Source organism: Oryx dammah, unplaced genomic scaffold, assembly GCF_014754425.2.
Source record: "Oryx dammah isolate SB20612 unplaced genomic scaffold, SCBI_Odam_1.1 HiC_scaffold_4, whole genome shotgun sequence".
NCBI lineage: Eukaryota > Metazoa > Chordata > Mammalia > Artiodactyla > Bovidae > Oryx > Oryx dammah.
This window is the reverse complement of record NW_024070188.1, coordinates 28,242,331-28,262,215: the sequence shown is the minus strand read 5'-3', so window position 1 is coordinate 28,262,215 and position 19,885 is coordinate 28,242,331. Positions and strand designations below refer to the sequence as shown.

Below are 19,885 nucleotides of genomic sequence, written 5' to 3'. Positions count from 1 at the left end.
TTGGTCACCGCGTGTGAGCCGCGCCCGCCCCCATCTGGAGTGACAGCCTCCCTCCGACTGCAGAGAACGCGCCTGCCGCCACCTCCAGCTCGCTCGCAAATGCCGCTCTTCCCACACCGCCTCCACACACAGCAGGGGCTTTTCAGGGTAAGGTGCCTTATTTATTATCACACTGATGTGTTTCTTGACCACATAAAACATCCAAAACTATGTTACTGCTTTTATTGCGAACTTATTTTTTTAATATGTCACCGAGGAATTTTTTTTTTTTACCTCAGTTATGCCATCAGTCAGCCCTGTGGTTTTTACTGTGTGGTTTGACAAAGCACAGAGATCTTTTAAGAACATATTACTAGCAGAACTGGTTGCATTTCTCGCCAACTGGATGCTGGGTCCAAAAGCTTCATCGGGCTCATGTTCTATCCCTTTGGTAGTGTGTTCTCTCAGCAGAAGGCCCACACTGTCTGACTGTCCCTGTTCTTGTGAAGGCAGTCGATACGGATGCAGCAAATGCCCACATCTATTATTTCACTGGGGGCAGCAAAGGGGTGACATTCTAATTTCCTTTTCACTGTAAATTGGAATTCTTTTATAACAAGATGTTTCCCCTTATCTATGATTTAGTATAGTTCCTATAGGAGAGGCAAGAGAAATGCTGGATTTTTACCTATATTTATCAGTTTTCAAGATAATGAATTTGTTTCCTATCATTTCCCTGAAGGTAAACAAGTAGGATTTATCTTACAATATCATTGTGAACTCATAGATTTAAAATCTTTGTTGGGTTTCAGTTAGCTGCAATTACCACTCAAATTACTCCATCTCTGACCAGTGAGAGACTCTTCAAATTGACTCCTGAGCCCTTTGCCATGACCCCAGTAAATTTTTAATAGCGCTTTTGGCTAGGTCATGATAGCATGACTGAACATGAGCTTCCACGCTCATTTTGAAATTTCCTGTCTCAAAACTCGAATCTGCCATGTTTTCCGGAGACCCTGGTTTCTAAAGCAAGAAATGATATTTCAAAACAACAATCTAAATTCTAGGAGAATGTATCACTACTGGGCTGGTCACTATAGGTAAATTCCATGACCTAACTAAGATATAGATATGATACTTCTTGAGTTTAACAGGATATTTGCAATTCATATTCAGGACTATGGAATATTTTACTTGTTAACCTCTATTATATTTTATCTGTATTTCCTTTCTTCCACAATGAAGATTCTAACTCTGAAGGACAGGAAATTATAAAATTAGAATATCTCATAATTACTTGTTTTTTCCTACATTGTATATACAACAATCTCAGTATAATACAACTATCACCAGTAAAATTTAACTGAAAGTAGTTTAAAATTTTGCATATATTCTCCCCATTTCTTTCATTTTTAAAAAATTGTTAGACAAAGCATATAGTCATTATATATCATACTCTCACCCTTTTATTCCTCATTGAATTTTAGTTTTATAAGTAATTATATGATTAATGCTCACCACCAATTCTTCTGTCAGGATCCCTCTTGTAACCTGGCTGAATGAAACTCATTCTGCAGTCATTGATTCCTCAGGAACGACTCATGACAACACTATTCCCTGAAGTTTTACATATTGATAACTCTGTGTGCCCCTTAAAATTCATATTCAGTTGGACTGGATATAAAGCCCCCAGGTTCCATTTTATTTTAATTGAGCATCATAAATATATTACTCTGTTTTCTTCTGGCATAAGAATATGATGATAATGTACTTTTCTTTCCCTTATAAATCACTTACTGTTTTTGTCTAACTGCCCAAAGATTCTTTTTTCTTTTTCTTTAATATCTAATAATATTAGTAAAATATGTCTGGTGTTGGTTGTTCTGGTTCAGTACTGTCAGATAGCTGTCTGTTCTTTCAGTAAGTAGTTTCAAGTTTTTAAAAAGATATTTTTACTTGAGGTATGAACATGCAGTAAAATGCATATATTTTAGATGTTTGGTTTGATGCATTTTGACAGTTGGGTATAGTTGTGTAACCACCACCCAAACAAAATACACAATATCAGATCCTTTTTTATTTCAGGAAAGCTTTTTAAAATTATGATTCTTAGTATCTGTTCCATTCCCTTCTATCGGTTTAATTCCTTAAGGATACTTATCATCTGTATGCTGGATCTTCTTTCTATATCACTTTGTTGTAAATCCTTTTCATCTTTATTCATCTCATTTTGGTTTAAAAAATGTTTTTCTCCTTCTGCCTTTTGCTTCTTTTAATACACATATCAGTTGTTTTTATTTGGTCTTGTGTTCCTTATAATTTGTTCACTTCTGGAATTTCTTTTATTGCTAATTCTTTTATTCAGTTCTGTAAACAACCTCATATCTGAGGTTTTCTAATTCTGATTTACGAGTTCTTTCCTGTCATATAATTTACTTTATGTCTTTTAGCTTATTTTGAAATCAGTTTGACCTGTGAGCTTTCTTTCTATGATACTTTCATTATCTGTAGTTATATGACTATGTACTTTTTTTTTCATTCAAGAAAATTTCTGCTGCTTTCGAATGCAACTTTATTTTTATGTAGAATTAGTCTCCTTCGGTGTTTAGAAGGAGGTGTGGCTTTAGAAGGAAGGTAGTTTCCCAACCTCACAAACTCCCTCTAGTGCTGTTTTCGTGTGTTGGTCATCTGAGTGGCCGCGTGGTTTCTGGGATTTCTGGCTCTGTTCCCTTTCCCTCTTCATCACTGTTATCCCAATACCTGCATAATTTTGATTCCATTCCCAACACTTCTTCTCAGTGTGGGCCTGTCCTAGAACAGAGGGCTTTCAGATCAGTTTTGAGAATTCACAAAGGTTTGACTGCTCTGGCCTCAAGCCTTATAAGGGGTCCCCTGTACTACCCTGCTCTTGCCTATCGTGGGGTTTTATATCCTCAGCTCTGACAAAAATGTCCTGCTTTTGCTCACATCCATGCAGATACCATGCGGACTGTGTGACTGTTGGTAGTGTGACCTCACCTGTTTATATTTTAAATTCGTGTAGATACCTTGCACGTAGTTTTGTTGTGTTACCCATGGGTCTTTAGTTTTCCCATCTAGTTTTTTGTCTGTTTTTAGGTTGGGATTTCAAACAATTAAAACCTATGCCACTACCACTATCATCTTCCCAGGATCCCCAGTGGCAGTCTTAGTAGGACGGTAATCAGGCACCAATTCTAAGTATGAGCATAGCAAAGTACAAGCCTTAAGAACATAAATTCCCTTCTACCCTTACAATCCTAATTTTAGAAACTTATTCTAAAGAAATAATACAATGAGGCAAGTGAAAGAAAGTACAAAGCTGTTCTGAACTGAATTGGGGTGCCTTCCCACCTATCCCATTTTTAACTCCCACTTCTAGTGTGTGTCCTTGTAGTATATTACTCCAAACGCTATCTTATTTGAGATTGTGAAACTGTCCAGTCCTGTTAAATTTGAATTATCAATTAAAATATGACTGTCAAAATTTAAAGACACATACCTTCAAATGTTGGTCCATAAATTGACTCTCCATTATCTCCTTTTCCAGCAACTATATCTGAGAAATAGCAGTAAATAAACATTAAAATTCTGAAACTAAAAAAGAGATAATGGCAGGGGAAAATGCTTTAAATTATGATTCCATTTATAACAATAACCAGAGTAAGTGACCTAGTTGTTCAGTATCTATACCATGAAAATACTTCTATAATGATTCACTTATATTTTGTAAGTACTTTAACATTCCTGATCCCATTTTTTCCCCTCATAACTCCCAAGTAGGCTAAATTTAATGTAAAACCTTTGAAATGATGAAGTATTAAATTATAATTGTGGCTAGAATTTAAATTGTGTTCATATAGGTTTGACTTATTTCACAAGTTATTCCATGGTTGATCTTACTTTTCAGAAAAAAAATGGAAAGATTTAGCAGAGGATGAAACAGGAACAGTGAGGTCTTTTTAACACAAGAATGAAAATAGATGCTGTAAAAAGAATTAATGTTCAAATTTTTATTCTTTGGAACTCTGTACTGATAACTCATTTATCTGGTGTTTTAACACTGAAGTTCCTTTGCAATATAAAGATTTTTTAATGGTATTTACAGAACCTGTTTCACATTATATGGATTATATGCATATTTTGGCTTAGGCAATGATCCCACTATAAAACTCCTCTATGCACAGCTACAACAGAAGCAAAGCTAACTCTAGTGAAACTAGAGGTCTCCGAGGTCTGTGCTCTCCCCATCAGCCCTTTTCCTTCTTTCAGCTCTTTAGACGGCCTCCTCGAATAATGTGCAATAAATAAATTGAAGAACTGGCCCATTTAAACTCAGTATGAGTGCTTTATAATAAAAGTGTCTGTGCTATTTAAAGAAATCTGATGCAACAGCAAGCATGTGAAGAGAATTTATGCAGGAAAGGGACATATAGTGTTTAAATTATACTACTCATAAAGCTGGTTCAAAAGTTAACTGATAAACCTTAAGTATTCAACCTACTCTGCCAGATATATACTTCCTTCCTGCCACTCCCACCCCATTCACCACAGCCCAAGGCTGTTCTCAGAAGCCTGCTGCAGTAGCCACAGGCTAAATCCAGGTTTGAATGTCCTCTAGCACCAATTCCTTCCCGTCCCAGAGTTTGCTTTGCTTGGTGAACCTCCCCAGGTGATTCCCCTGTCTGCGGACTTATGTAAATAGCAGTGACACTCCCTTGCTTTCTCTCTCCAACACTTGTCACTACTCTTGCCCTTTGCTTCTGATCTCCCAGGTGAATATTTTATATTGACACCATGTCATTCAGTATTTAATATTTTTTGTGACCATAACCCACCCCTTTGGATTCAGCTCTGGATATCTTCTATACTTCTGACAGTAGATTCAGCAATGCAGAACAGTGGTTAAAAGTAAACTCCAAAGTCAGATGATTTTGATTTTGATCTTGATGTTGGTTACCTTTCCCAACACTGTTTCCTCATCTGCTATAGACAGCGTTGATGGAAAATGCCTCCCCGGTAGTTCTGAGTGTGAAATGCAGTCATGTAGGGAGAGCACTACACATGGACATCACCAGATGGTCAACACCGAAATCAGACTGATTATATTCTTTGCAGCCGAAGATGGAGAAGCTCTATACAGTCAGCAAAAACAAGACCGGGAGCTGACTGTGGCTCAGATCATGAACTCCTTACTGCCAAATTCAGACTTAAATTGAAAAAAGTAGGGAAAACCACTAGACCATTCAGATGACCTAAATCAAATCCCTTATGATTTTACAATGGAAGTGAGAAATAGATTTAAAGGACTAGATCTGACAGAGTGCCCAATGAACAAGACATTGTACAGGTGACAGGGATCAAGACCATCTCCATGGAAAAGAAATGCAAAAAAAGCAAAATGGCTGTCTGAGGAGGCTTTACAAATAGCGGTGAAAAGAAAGAGAAGTGAAAAGCAAAGGAGAAAAGGAAAGATATAAGCATCTGAATGCAGAGTTCCAAAGAATACCAAGAGGAGATAAGAAAGCCTTCCTCAGTGATCAATGCAAAGAAACAGAGGAAAACAACAGAATGGAAAGACTAGAGATCTCTTCAAGAAAATGAGAGATACCAAGGGAATATTTCATGCAAAGATGGGCTCGATAAAGGACAGAAATAGTATGGACCTAACAGAAGCAGAAGATATTAACAAAAGGTGGCAAGAATACACAGAAGAACTGTACAAAAAAGATCTTCACGCCCCAGATAATTATGATGGTGTCATCACTCACCTAGAGTCAGACATCCTGGAATATGAAGTCAGACTGATGCCTTAGAAAGCATCACTATGAACAAAGCTAGTAGAGGTGATGGAATTCCAGTTGAGCTATTTCAAATCCTGAAAGATGATGCTGTGAAAGTGCTGCACTCAATATGCCAGCAAATTTGGAAAACTCAGCAGTGGCCACAGGACTGGAAAAGGTCAGTTTTCATTCCAATCCCAAAGAAAGGCAATGCCAAAGAATGCTCAAACTACTGCACAATTGCACTCATCTCACATGCTAGTAAAGTAATGCTCAAAATTCTCCAAACCAGGCTTCAGCAATATGTGAACTGTGAACTCCCAGATGTTCAAGCTGGTTTTAGAAAAGGCAGAGGAACCAGAGATCAAATTGCCAACATCCCCTGGATCATCAAAAAAGCAAGAGAGTTCCAGAAAAACATCTATTTCTGCTTTATTGACTATGCCAAAGCCTTTGACTGTGTGGATCACAACAAACTGTGGAAAATTCTGAAAGAGATAGGAATACCAGACCACCTGACCTGCTTCTTGAGAAACCTATATGCAGGTCAGGAAGCAACAGTTAGAACTGGACATGGAATAACAGACTGGTTCCAAATAGGAAAAGGAATATGTCAAGGCTGTATATTGTCACCTTGCTTATTTAACTTCTATGCAGAGTACATCATGAGAAAAGCTGGGCTGGAAGAAGCACAAGCTGGAATCAAGATTGCCGGGAGAAATATCAATAACCTCAGATATGCAGATGACCCACCCTTATGGCAGAAAGTGAAGAGGAACTAAAAAGCCTCTTGATGAAAGTGAAAGAGGAGAGTGAAAAAGTTGGCTTAAAGCTCAACATTCAGAAAATGAAGATCATGGCATCCGGTCCCATCACTTCATGGCAAATAGATGGGGAAACAGTGGAAACAGTGACAGACTTTATTTTTTGGCCTCCAAAATCACTGCAGATGGTGATTGCAGCCATGAAATTAAAAGGCGCTTACTCCTTGGAAGGAATGTTATGACCAACTTAGATAGCATATTCAAAAGCAGAGACATTACTTTGCCAACAAAGGTCCGCCTAGTCAAGGCTATGGTTTTTCCAGTGGTCATGTATGGATATGAGAGTTGGACTGTGAAGAAGGCTGAGCGCCGAAGAATTGATGCTTTTGAACTGTGGTGTTGGAGAAGACTCTTGAGAGTCCCTTGGACTGCAAGGAGATCCAACCAGTCCATCCTAAAGGAGATCAATCCTGGGTGTCCATTGGAAGGACTGATGCTGAGGCCGAAACTCCAATACTTTGGCCACCTCATGCGAAGAGTTGACTCATTGGAAAAGACTCTGATGCTGGGAGGGATTGGGGGCAGGAAGAGAAGGGGATGACAGAGGATGAGATGGCTGGATGGCATCACCGACTCAATGGACATGAGTTTGGGTAAACTCTGGGAGTTGGTGATGGACAGGGTCGCGAAGAGTCGGACACGACTGAGCAGCTGAACCAAACTGAGGGAAAGCACATGTATGGTGACTGACAGAGTATCATGCTCCTTCATTAGTGGCCGTTATTATTGTGCATCATCACACACTTATGGAATGCATCTTCTCATTTTCACTATCATTCTGATGACCATGATGATGATAAAATATATTAAAGTAAATCTCAAGAGATCCTTCTCAAGGCAGTTGGCCTTGTGGGAGCCACAAAGAGGATCCTGCCAAAGTGGCAAAACAACTTGGTATTTTCATTAACTTCAGCTTTAGAAATGAACAGAGTGTATGTTTCCCGTTTGTCTTCATTTATTCATTCCTTGAACAGACTTTTAAAAAGCATCTGCTAAAACTGTATGCTAGGCACTGTTCTCTAACTTGAGGATGTAACAGTGAATGAAATAGATAAAAATCTGTGCACTCATGGAACTTACATTCTATTGAAAACAACAGGCAGTCAGTTAACAAAGAAGTATTAATAGTATGTCCTGTGGTGAAAAGTGCTAGAAAGAAAAATAAAGCTAGGTAAGGGGACAGGAGAGCAGCCCAGAAAGGGGAGAGGAGAAGTATATGGAGAGGAAGGTGGCTGGTTTTCAATAGGGTGGTCAGGTAATTCCCTCCTGAGATAAGCTCTTAGCAAAAACCAGAAACAGGTCAGGGGGTGATGCAGGGGGATTGCAGAGGAATAGCTGGGTGTACATATCTCCCCAAAAGAAACAATGAAAGATCTCAGGGCATACATATGCTTGATATACTTAAGGAACAGCAAGGAGCCCTATGTGTGGAGCAGAATTAGCAAGAGGGAGAGGTCAGATGATGAGATGGGGTTGAGGGAGGAAGAAGACTTTGTAGGGCCTCTTGGTCCCTGAGAGCAAGCAGTAGTGCTTGGAAGCATCCTAAGGCATAACACCAAACCACAGTCAGTTCCTGTACTCCAAAATTCTACCCAAAGCCCTTTAGAATCTGACATCTGAAGGAGGAGGTTGCTTATGGAGCTTAGCAGTTCAATATACCATGTCCTTGAATCCTGAACATATCCTGTAATATTACAATTATCCCCATTTTGTGATTAGGAAACTGACTCAGAGATCACAAGTTCCTTATCCAACATGGTGCAACTTATATGTGTCAGTTTGGATCTGAATCTGTTAACCAGAATTTTTTTCCAAACTCCTTAAACATCATTGCTTTGTTATCTGAAAATATGAACTGAGACCTATGCACTTTTTGGATATTTTGCTTCAAATAAATAAATATCATGGTCTACTTTCCCTAAATCCTGCTCTGGCTCACAGGGGTGAGAGGAGGTCTAGCTAAAAACAAAACAGAACACCACATCTGGAGGAGCAGTGACAACCTGAACTAAGTATCAGGAGACATGGATATGGGCCCTCTTGAGGATTATCTTACACTAACAAAAAATCAAAAACAGTCTAAATGTTCACCAACGGGAAACTACTTCAATTGGCATAGCAATATGATGAAAAACTAGGCTGATCCTAAACATTTTATATGTCAATATACATAACCACATAAAATTTTTAGGGGCTTCCTTGGTGGCTCAGATGTGGGAGACCTAGGTTCGATCCCTGGGTTGGAAAGATCCCCTGGGGGAGGGCATAGCAACCCACTCCAGTATTCTTGCCTGGAAAATCCCCTGGACAGAGGCACTGGGCAGGCTACAGTCCATGGGGTTGCAGAGACAGACACGACTGAGCGACTAAGCACAGCATAGCACAATTTTTCATTATATTGCTATGCTCATTTAATTAATTTCCCATTGGTGAACATTTAGACTGTCTTTCATTTTTTGTTAATATAAGACAATCCTCAAGAGGGACCATAAAAATTTGATGTATTTATGTGTACTGACGTGGGTTTTCCCAATGCCTCAGGGGTAATGCAGGAGACTTGGGTTTGATCCCTGGGTTGGGAAGACACCTAAGAGGAGGAAATGGCAACCCACTCCAGTATTCTTGCCTGAAAAATCCCATGGACAGAGGAGGCTGGGAGGCTACAGTCCAAAGGGTTGCACAGAGCCAGACATGACTGAGCAACTGAGTGCGCACACACACATACATACACACACACACACACTCTGAGTGCACACACACACACTGAGCGCAAACACACACACTGAGTGCACACACACACACACTGAGTGCACACATACACACTGAGCGCACACACACACACACACACACTGAGTGCGCACACACACACTGAGCGCACACATACACACTGAGCGCACACACACACACTGAGTGCACACACACACAACCTGACATGACCAGGCTTTCCAGGTGGCGCTAGTGGTAAAGAACCCGCCTGCAGATGCAGGAGATGTAAGAGACATGGGTTCAATCCCTGGGTTGGAAATATCCCCTAGAGCAGGACATGGCAGCCCATTCCAGTATTCTTGCCTGGAGAGGAGCCTGGCAGGCTACAGTCCATAGGGTCGCAAAAAGGCAGACACGATTGAAGTGACTTAGCACACACCATAAATATTAAGTAGAAAAACAACTGGATTAGAAACAGTACTAGTGATATCTCATTTTGGAGAAGCTGATTTACATTCAAGAGCTGATTTACATACAAGATACTTGGATTAAATCTATATTTTTCTCCTCATCAGCCTGAGAATGTTCCAGATTGTAGAAAAATAATGAAACATTATTAATTTAAGCCTTTGCATATTTCCTCAAGTTCAAGAAAATCTCCTTCCACACTAAACCAATTATTTTTAAATTGCTGCCTGATTGCTCCCTATGGGATATCTCCTAAAAGGCCTCAAAAATTGAATTTTGTGTTGCTAATCAAGGTACCTCCTTTATGTAAAGCCAGAGGACTGACCTGGAAAGAAAGCAAAGATGGAGACCAAAATGCTTTTGATCTTATTTCATTTGTAACAGTGTAACATCTTTGGTGAGAAATAAGCTGTTTTCCATTTATTCTGTTTTCAAATTCCTACCTTTAGAATGTTTCTTAAAAGCACTGTATTTTCTATATACTTTATTTTTAGGTGAGCATTTAAAATTATCTTTTGGTTAAAAATATGTTACCCATCCTACTTTCTTATATCACTTTTTAATCTGGAATATTCCTAGTAACACACTTTATTTTAATAATGATGGAATTTTAAAAAAGAGTATGAATATCTTAATTCATTATTTGACCATCCTTTAAATATATCTATATAACATATAATGTTAAATATATTCTAATTCTATATGAATTTCAAAGAGGCAGATAAACAGAAGTTTAGATATTCAGATTTGATGTTGCAATTTAAGGTTTCAACTTAAATAGTTTTAAAAAACTCACCTCCTCCTTGTACCCAGCCATTCCTTACCACTCGATGGAAAATGGAACCTGTGTAATGTAGCTTGATGCCACTTTGGGAAAACCCTGCTTTTCCTGTGCACAAGATCTGAAAATTTTTACATGTTTTGGGACATGTATCAGAATATAGCTAAAAATAAAGATAAAAGTTTTCAAAGATTAAACATTTTGATAGAGATTCTCACTCTCCCCAACTTATTAAAAAACAACCACCAAAATCCTCTTACCTCAAAAATCAATCTTCCAATTGGATAAAGATCAATAGAAATGTCCAAGAACACAAAATTATGCTATTAAAATTAAAGAGAAGAAGGTAATGCAGGTCAGTGTTTCAGAAGAAAGTTTTAGAAGTGACCAAAAATACAACCTAATAATGTTTTCAGTGTTAAGATGACTGACAGCATTAACACAGATGATGTAAGAGCAAAATCAAACGAATGACTTTGAAAAGTCTGTTCCATTTTATTATACTACAATTTTATAACCTAAGTCACATGCTTTTTAAAATCTTTCAGTAGTGAATCACATTAACCTATCACACAAGGCTGAGAACACACGGCCTAGATAGCAACCACATCACAACCGGGTGTGGAAAGGGACACTGATCAGTCCCTTTGGGAGAAAGAGCAGACTGGGAAGCCTTTTCTTTCCGGAGGAATTCTGGAGAAAGATCCACATGAGCCCATAGGTTTGGTTACTGTGTGTTCTGGATTTTCAAAGACTGCACAGATTAGCTAAGCAGAGCCAGGCCACAGTCTTTCTGAGTAGAAAAATAAGGCCACTGTATGCATAGGTACTATGCCAGGGGGAGGGAAGAGAGGATGCTGTAACTTTTTAGTTCTTTCTTTCATGACCTCATACTCCCAGATGCCCCAAGCTCTTATTTTCAATTGACATCCTTTCTGGTAGAGGCAGCTAACATTTGTGAGCCCTTGCCTAGCCCTACAAAGAGGCACCCAAAATGAAAACACTGTTCTCCATCACAGTGGCATTCATTTTGGTAGCAAACCACATCTAATAGAATACATTGCAACTCTTAGGCACCATTCTCCTACATAAAAATGCTGCTTGATTGAACAAGTACATAATTTGCCCTGCCTTATTCCTGGGTCAGGAAGATCCCCTGGAGAAGGAAATGGCAATCCACTCCAGCATTCTTGCCTGGAAAATCCCATGGACAGAGGAGCCTGATAGGCTACAGTCCATGGAGTCGCAAAGAGTCGGAAACGACTGAGCGACTTCACTTTCACTTTATTTCTTAAGAATCTAGGAGGCATAAACGAAATCACTTTTAAATGTATCACTATCATTATTTTATGTCGCTCTAACTCTTTTTTTCGGAGAAGGCAATGGCAACCCACTGCAGTACTCTTGCCTGGAAAATCCCATGGATGGAGGAGCCTGGTAGGCTGCAGTCCATGGGGTCTCGAAGAGTCAGACACGACTGAGCGACTTCACTTTCACTTTTCATGTTCATGTATTGGAGAAGGAAATGGCAACCCACTCCAGTGTTCTTGCCTGGAGAATCCCAGGGACGGGGGAGCCTGGTGGGCTGCCATCTTGGGGTCACACAGAGTCGGACACGACTGAAGCGACTTAGCAGCAGCAGCAGCAAGCTCTTTTTTAAATTAAAGACTAAGATAGTATTATAATACCTGGTATCCAGGAATGAAGTATTTATATCCATACTATTAATAATTATGATTATGTTTGTGCCTCTCTGCTTCTGTATTACAAGTTCTTAATTATAAAAGAATATTATAACTTTAAGAGGCATAATATGGTAAACTTCACCGGTTTAGGAGGAAAAAGAGGACATATTGGAAATTATGATTGACTTCTAAAATGCGTGAGTCCATTTAGGCATTATTAAACTTCCCTGGGCATCAATATATTATCTTTATGTGGTTGTCAAGAGTAGATAATTTTAGAAATCCTAATAAAAACAGAGCAAGTGATTTTTAACACAAGGTAATGTCACCTATCAGCCAAACCTAATTATCTACTCTATCATTCCAAACCAGAAGTAAACAAGTCTCCCTGGGTTTAACTCAGCATGAAAAATCTAGCCTCTGGGCAAAAAACCCAAGGATTTTCTCTAGAATCTGGGTCCTCTTTCCTCACCCACTAATTAATTCAGGCTGCCATTATTTCTAGCCCGCACTACTCCAGCAGCTTTCCAAATGGCCACCCTGCCATCAAGCTTTCCCTAAGCCACCCTGTTCAGCCTCAGGCCTGAACTTTTTTCTAAAACACCAAAGAAGGTTATGTCATACTCCTGATGAAAAGTTCTGTTGGCCTGCTTTCTTCTAGATAAAATCAAACTCCCTGGTTAAGAGTGGACAGTAAGTTCAACCTTTTCTTAGTGGATCTGGTTTTGGAGTTTTTCTGTTTTTTGTTTTTATAAAACAAAAAAATAGGAAAGGAAAGCAGCTTTCCTCTTTGGGAAACTCCTCCCAGGGTTGCACCAGCCTCTGCAGAACATTCTGTCTTTCCCTACCATGTGAGAGCCAGGGTGTGGGCATATAACCCGGGCTTGACTGGTCAGGTGCTTCTGCCTGGGGCCTTCGACCTCTGGGGAGTGGCACAGACCCAAGGAGAACAGAGAAGTTATGTTCAGCGAAGGCGGCAGGGAGACCCAAGGGCCAGCAGGCACCCATGGCAGCACCCTGGCTGCACTTGCCTGGGGCGTGACTCTGGCCATGTTTTCCTGCTGCCAGGTCTCCCTCGGTTCCTGCCTGCTTTCCAAAGCTGGCTCTCCAACTTTCCTGTCAGTTGTGGATTTACCAACATCCCTCAGTACATACTTTTTCTCAAGTTAATCAGAACAGCTTGGTACTGTTGGCACCAAGAATCCCAACCGATGCTCTCATTTCCCCAGCGTCCTTTCCGCTCATTCGGGCCTCCTTACTGTCCTCTGTCGTCCCCAGAGCACACCATGTAGTTTGAGACTCTTGGCCCTTTGGGAATGAACTGCTATGAATGTTAAGTTCCTCTCCATGCCTTAGAGTTTAGAGCATTTTGCAAGTGTACTGTTTATTCAACAAAATATTCACTGAGCACCTCTTTTGTTTCAGGTTCTGTTCAAGGCAGTGGTTGAATAAGGGTGAACAAGACAAGGTCTTGGCCATTGCATGGCTTAGATCCTAGCTCTGGGTCTTTATGTAGGCACAGGCCACCATGGGCATGACATGATTTTCAGCATGTGGCAGCTGTTGCTGCAACAAGGTTCCTGAGCAAAACTGCATCCATTGACCAGCCTCATGGAGGTTGCCCATCCCACCCTGATGTCTGTCTCTTGTTCTCTGGACCTCAAGCTTCATGACCATCCTCTACCATTGGAAACCCGCAGGACCATCGCTCGCTGCTCCTCCTGCCACCTGTGTGTCACCTTTCTTCTCAGACTTGCCAGTCTTTCCATGCAGGAGCTCTCACTTAGGTGTTACAAAATACTAATCAGAATATTTCATGCTCAAAGTGAGTAAAGGATAGGTTTGACTTTGTCTGAGGGAGGAGGTCTTAATATTTTTAAATAGATGCCAATTAATGCACATAAGCTTCTCGTGGAGAGTCGAAATGTTTGAACAGGGATGCTTCTTCTGCCTGTGCCATCTACCTGCTGTGAGATAGGCTGGCTTTACACACCACCAAGCCAAACCCCATCAGTTCTTTGCAACTAAAGATCACAAGTTCAATGAGAACTTAACCTAGTCCTTTTATATTCCCTTTACTAGGTTTATCAGTAATTAGTGCTTAATCAATATAAATGCTCAAAGATTCCACTATTTTCCTTTTTTTAAAAATTAGCGTAACTTGCCTTGGTGTCTCTTAAGAATTTGGCAGAATAATCCACAGTAAGTGCTTCGTAAAGTGCAGGAGGCTTAAAATCAACTATATCCCATACTTTGTGGGCCCATTTCTGTAGATCAAGTGCATCACCCAGGAGCTTATCATTAATAAAACACATCACATAGGAAGAATATTCCCAGACTTCATTCTTAAGTTCCTGTAAAGGAAAAAGGCCAAAACAAAAACAAAAACAAAAAAAATTAATGGGGTGTGGGGATGGGGAGTGAACCTTGCTAAACCCACAAGCCAGAGCTTCCATCAATCCCAAGACTGAACCTTTAAAAAAATGTATTTTTTGCCATCTTTCAGAATTTTGCTCTCAAAGGGAATTTAAGAACATTTCAAAACTCTGAAGGTGCTGAAATCAATAACCTAAAAGTAATCTTTAAAATGGTACAATCTTAGAAAATAGATGGTAATCTGGTAATAAAAGTCAGTCTGCATAGCATACTTGTTATATATGAATATAAAAACAAAATGCACTCCTCTAGCTTCATTTCTGGAGCACATTTTACTGTACACATACTTGGTTAGGGGTCCTAAATAAGACATGGTTTTCAATGCCAAGGATGGAAAAGAGTCCTTTTTGATGGAGGGAAGTCAGACCAGGTGAGGAAATGCCTCCTGAGGGCCAGCAGGGTTTCTGGAACACATGAGGGGCCATGAGGAAGGTAACTCAACTTCTTTAACACTTTTAAGTCCTAAGCCCTTCAAAATTAAGCGTGTAAGTGTTTTCATCCACACAACAGTGACGGCCAGTGTGCTAAACCTGTGTGTGGCCGCTGAGTACCGTCACCTTGGAGGAGATCTGGTTTATTATTACCCAGTGCCAGTCCTGGTAGACCGATGCGTCATCTGGGACAGCTGTTCTCCAGAATCATAGATCCCTGAGCCCCACCCCAAGTTTCTGATTCTGGGATGGGGCCTGAGACTGCATTTTTTTTTTTTTTTACCAGCATCCCGTGAGATGCTTACAATTTGCCTTGATTCATGGACCTAACATTCCAGGTTCCTATGCAATATTGCTCTTTACAGCATCAAACCTTGCTTCTATCACCAGTCCCATCCACAGCTAGGTGTTGTTTTTGCTTTGGCTTCATCCCTTCATTCTTTCTGGAATTATTTCTCCACTGATCACCAGTAGCATATTGGGCACCTACCGACCTGGGGATTTCATCTTTCAGTGTCCTATCTTTTTGCCTTTTCATACTGTTCATGGGGTTCTTGAGGCAAGAATACTGAAATGGTTTGTCCTTCTCCAGTGGACCACATTCTGTCAGGCTATGGTTTTTCCAGTGGTCATGTATGGATGTGAGAGTTGGACTATAAAGAAAGCTCAGAGCCGAAGAATTGATGCTTTTGAATTGTGGAGATGGAGAAGATTCTTGAGAGTCCCTTGGACTGCAAGGAGATCCAACCAGTCCATCCTAAAGGAGATCAGTTCTGGGTGTTCATTGGAAGGACTGATGCTGAAGCTGAAACTCCAATACTTTGGCCACCTCATGCGAAGAGCTGACTCATTTGAAAATACCCTGATGCTGGGAGGGATTAGGGGCAGGAGGAGAAGGGGATGACAGAGGATGAGATGGTTGGATGGCATCACCAACTCGATGGACATGAGCTTGAGTAGATTCCGGGAGTTGGTGATGGACAGGGAGGCCTGGCGTGCTGTGGTTCATGGGGTCACAAAGAGTCAGACACGACTGAGCCACTGAACTGAACTGAACATGAGATGCTGCTGCTGCTGGTCTGGAGATTGCACTTGAAGAAATGCCAGTTTGGGGAATGGCGTGCCTTTAGCTGACAACATGCTCCATTCCCAGCTCCTGTCCCAGGAGGAGCTCACTTCCAGTTCCTCACTTGTTCATGCTGAACTGTCAGTCACTGAGATAGCCCCTGGGTCAGTACTCCCTGGAATGTTTACATTTATAAGGGGTCTCTCATTTTACAGGACACAAAACTTGAAAAAGGAGAGGAAAAGTTTAACTGTGGATATTTTAGTTAGCCTGGTAGGAGAAATGCAGGAACAAATAGACTTTATTGGGAAGCTGAAGGTTATTACATGCCTTCTCTGGGTGTCTTCTATATATAAGGAGCCCTCATCACCTGCCTCAAGATGGTGGGCTGGACCCGATGGTTTCTAGGGCTTCCCAGCACTAAGATGTATGATGCTCCCTTTTTTGGAGGTGGGGGAAAGGCCTTCCGGAATGTTCAGAAGCCATCCCTCAGAGTTGGCGTTACATTCTGCTGAAGCATAAGGCCACCTCAGACTAACCTGATATGTGCTAAGAAGCACTACGTATAACATAAGACAATGCTCTTTTCTTAAAAAATATTTATGTATTTGGCTGAGCTGCATCTCAGTTGTAGCACGCAGGACCTTTTAGTTGTAGTACGCAGCATCTTTAGTTGTGGCATGCAAACTCTTAGTTGCAGCACGTAGGGATCTAGTTCCCTGATCAGGAATCAAACCCAGGCCCCTGCACTGGCAGTTCGAAGTTTTAGCCACTGGACCTCCAGGGAAGTCCCATGACAATGCTTTTGTAGGAGAACAAAAGACTAAAGAGGAAGAAGAGGTTAAGGTGGCAAGTATCCAGGAGATGAGGGTCGGGTGGAGGTGGAGAAAAGACAGACAGGAGTTAAAGGGTATGTGGGAAGAAGCAGCAGTAATGACCTAGGAAGCCTCATTCAGCCCCCATGAGAAAAGCACAAGAGAACACAAAACATCTCATTGTCAGCAACCCAGACTGACAGGTCAGAAACTGCAGAATGGAACCCACGCCAGTCTTCCCAGTATGGTGGGAATATGGAAGAGAATGGGTACAAACCTCAAAGCATGAAATCATGGCTCTCTTGTAGGTGGAGAACATGGTATGATCAGCAGTTTAGGAAGTTTGATGATAAAAATTAAGAAAAACATTGTTTTACGTTAGAGTGCCCAACTGTCTGGGTTTGCCTCAGACCATCCCAGCTTAAATCAACCCTGTATATTCACTGGAAGGATTGATACTGAAGCTGAAGCCCCAATACTTTGACCACCTGATGCAAAGAGCCAACTCATTGGAAAAGACCCTGATTCTGGGAAAGATTGAGGGCAGAAGCAGAAGAGGACAACAGAGGATGAGATGGTTGGATGGCATCACCGACTCAATGGACCAAACAAACTCCAGCAGATAGTGAAGGAGAGGGAAGCCTGGCAGGCTATAGTCCATGGGGTTCAAAGAGTCAGACATGCCTTAACAACTGAATAACAACAACAATCCCAGCTTTAGCAATGAAATTTGTGCATCCCAGGAAACCCCTCCAATCCAGGCAAACCAGGACCATTGGTCACCATAGCTGTTGTAATGATTAGAGTTAATCTTTATAGAAGTCATTAGAATAGAGCCTAGCATATAATAAGCACCATAGGCTAAGTGTTTGTTATATTTTTATTTGAATTACAATGAAAATGTACTGTGGCTGTGAAAATGGTATGAGACTTAAATGGTATTCTTAACTTTATCTTGCACTATTCATGTGACTGGGGAGACAGTGATCTTGTAAAGCAGCACAGTCTGCATAATAATCACAGGACATCCTCGTGCAGTGAAACACAGGACAATCAAAACTGCTCTGATCAGGAGAAATACGATCTCATCAGCCACTGAGAGATGGGGTGGGGCAGGGAAACCAGGACTGGGACTCTACAGGACAGGGCCAGGAGATGTATCCATTCCAGTCTGCCCTCAACACGAGCTGTAACAGAGCTAAGATGCCACCTTAGACTCCTTCATATCACACGTTCCAGGCAGCACTACCAGTTAATTAGGGTTGGCACTCAAGAGGAAACCAATCTGCCATCTCTGGATAATCTCTGCCAGCCTTAGGGTCTGGGGTCCTCAAGGGGTACTGTTATTAGGGAGAGTGCAGAGAAGGAAGCTCCCATTTGGACATGGTTATCCTGTGGGAAGCTGATGCCTGCCCTCAGAGCTCCCTTGGGATCATCCCACATGCTCTCTTGCTGTTTCTGTGCTGGACACCACTGAAACCTTCCACAATTCAGGCCTAAAAGAGTACCAAGCCATAGTAACCTGAGTGCCAGGGTGTCACAGGAAGTAGAACAAGTGATATGCAGGGAAAGAGGGGTAGTCATCAGCAAGAGTAAATAGCAGCACTGACAGTGTCAAACTTACCTTTATTGCTTGCCTTCCAAAAGAAAATCCTGGAAGTGTTTTACTTTTTCTTAATATCAGCTTGGTAAAATGACTGAAATAATTTAGGAAAAGTGCATAATTTAGAGAAATAAAATCTATTTGTATGAAAATTACTGCTTTTGTTTTTCCAAAGCAATGCACAGGTAAATAATTCAGACAAAACTTTGCTCATTTCCCATACCCCAAATATCCTTTACCCTTTTTTTCTCTTGTAGATATTGATGCCATGCAAATTCTTGAACAGGAATTATTATAGGATCTTCAAATTTGGATGGATAATTACTCTTCAGACTCTAGGTTTCAAAATAGAATATTATTTTAAAGTACATTCTCTTTTAAAGTAGAAATCATTCCCCCTGATTTTTATGGAGTCTTCAGGAAGTTTTACACAGTGTTCACCCAAGTCACAAAGTCTGGCTTAGATGCCCCTTGCCAGCTTCCAGAGGGCCCTATGCTTACCTCTATTAAGGCCCTCCCAGGCCACACTTATTTGTCTCTCATCTGAAGAAAATAAGCTCCCCGAGGGCAAAGACTATGTCTTAGTTTCCCACTGGCCTCAATATTTGGTACACAGTAAGAATCCCAGGGATGGGGGAGCCTGGTGGGCTGCCGTCTCTGGGGTCGCACAGAGTCGGACACGACTGAAGCGACTTAGCAGCAGCAGCAGCATAGACCATCCACACATAGCAACTGCATAAACAAGTGAACAAATGAGTTTGTGCCAACAGTTTTGTGATCTGCCATGTTCTTTTAGGACCAGTTTTTCCCTAAATTAACTCTTACTACATCTCAGTGGAGCCATGAGTACTTTTAACTAAAAATATATATATATATATTACTTTAATTCACTGACATGGAGAATAACCAAAAGATATAGTTGTGGTTATAGCCCCTGGGGAAAAGAGAAGTAAATATTAAATATGTTTTGGTCTAGATATTGAGCATGTATTGACTTAATATATTTTGTCTGTATGAATCAGAAAATTCTTTCTGGTTAACAATACCTGTTTAAAAAAAAAGTTTTTTTAAATGTTAATGCTCCTTTTAATGTTATAGTTTGTCTTCTTCTAAAGCAAGAGAAGGCAGCACTTTTCTGAGCAGATCTGGGGAATAAATGAACCAACAGGGAAAAGTGTCAGCTGGCTGCTTCTGTCATGGTCTAAGGGGACACTGGCTTAGCATACTTCCTCAAGGGTGGATAGTCCAAGGGGGAGAAAGCCAGGACATGAGTGTACCCTGCCTTGGGAC

General features: G+C 40.8%; 1 protein-coding gene across 7 annotated transcripts in view; it reads right to left on the bottom strand.

The window, feature by feature from the left end:
- PPIL6 (peptidylprolyl isomerase like 6) overlaps positions 1 to 19,885 on the bottom strand; it is a 38,410-nt gene that overhangs the window by 16,360 nt on the left and 2,165 nt on the right. For 5 of the 7 annotated variants that reach the window (XR_005720796.1, XM_040238529.1, XM_040238526.1 and 2 more), the window contains exons 2-6: positions 18,835 to 18,930; positions 14,410 to 14,598; positions 10,820 to 10,882; positions 10,575 to 10,722; positions 3,500 to 3,556 (exon numbers count right to left, since the gene is read on the bottom strand). Coding sequence is in view for 6 of the 7 variants with exons in the window: in XM_040238529.1 (XP_040094463.1) it covers positions 3,500 to 3,556; positions 10,575 to 10,722; positions 10,820 to 10,882; positions 14,410 to 14,598; positions 18,835 to 18,930 (553 nt within the window). In the remaining variant the exon portion in view is untranslated. Of the gene's footprint in view, positions 1 to 1,279; positions 2,791 to 3,499; positions 3,557 to 10,574; positions 10,723 to 10,819; positions 10,883 to 14,409; positions 14,599 to 18,834; positions 18,931 to 19,885 lie in introns of those variants that run through there. The other 2 variants (XM_040238528.1, XM_040238527.1) reach the window with 2 other exon arrangements.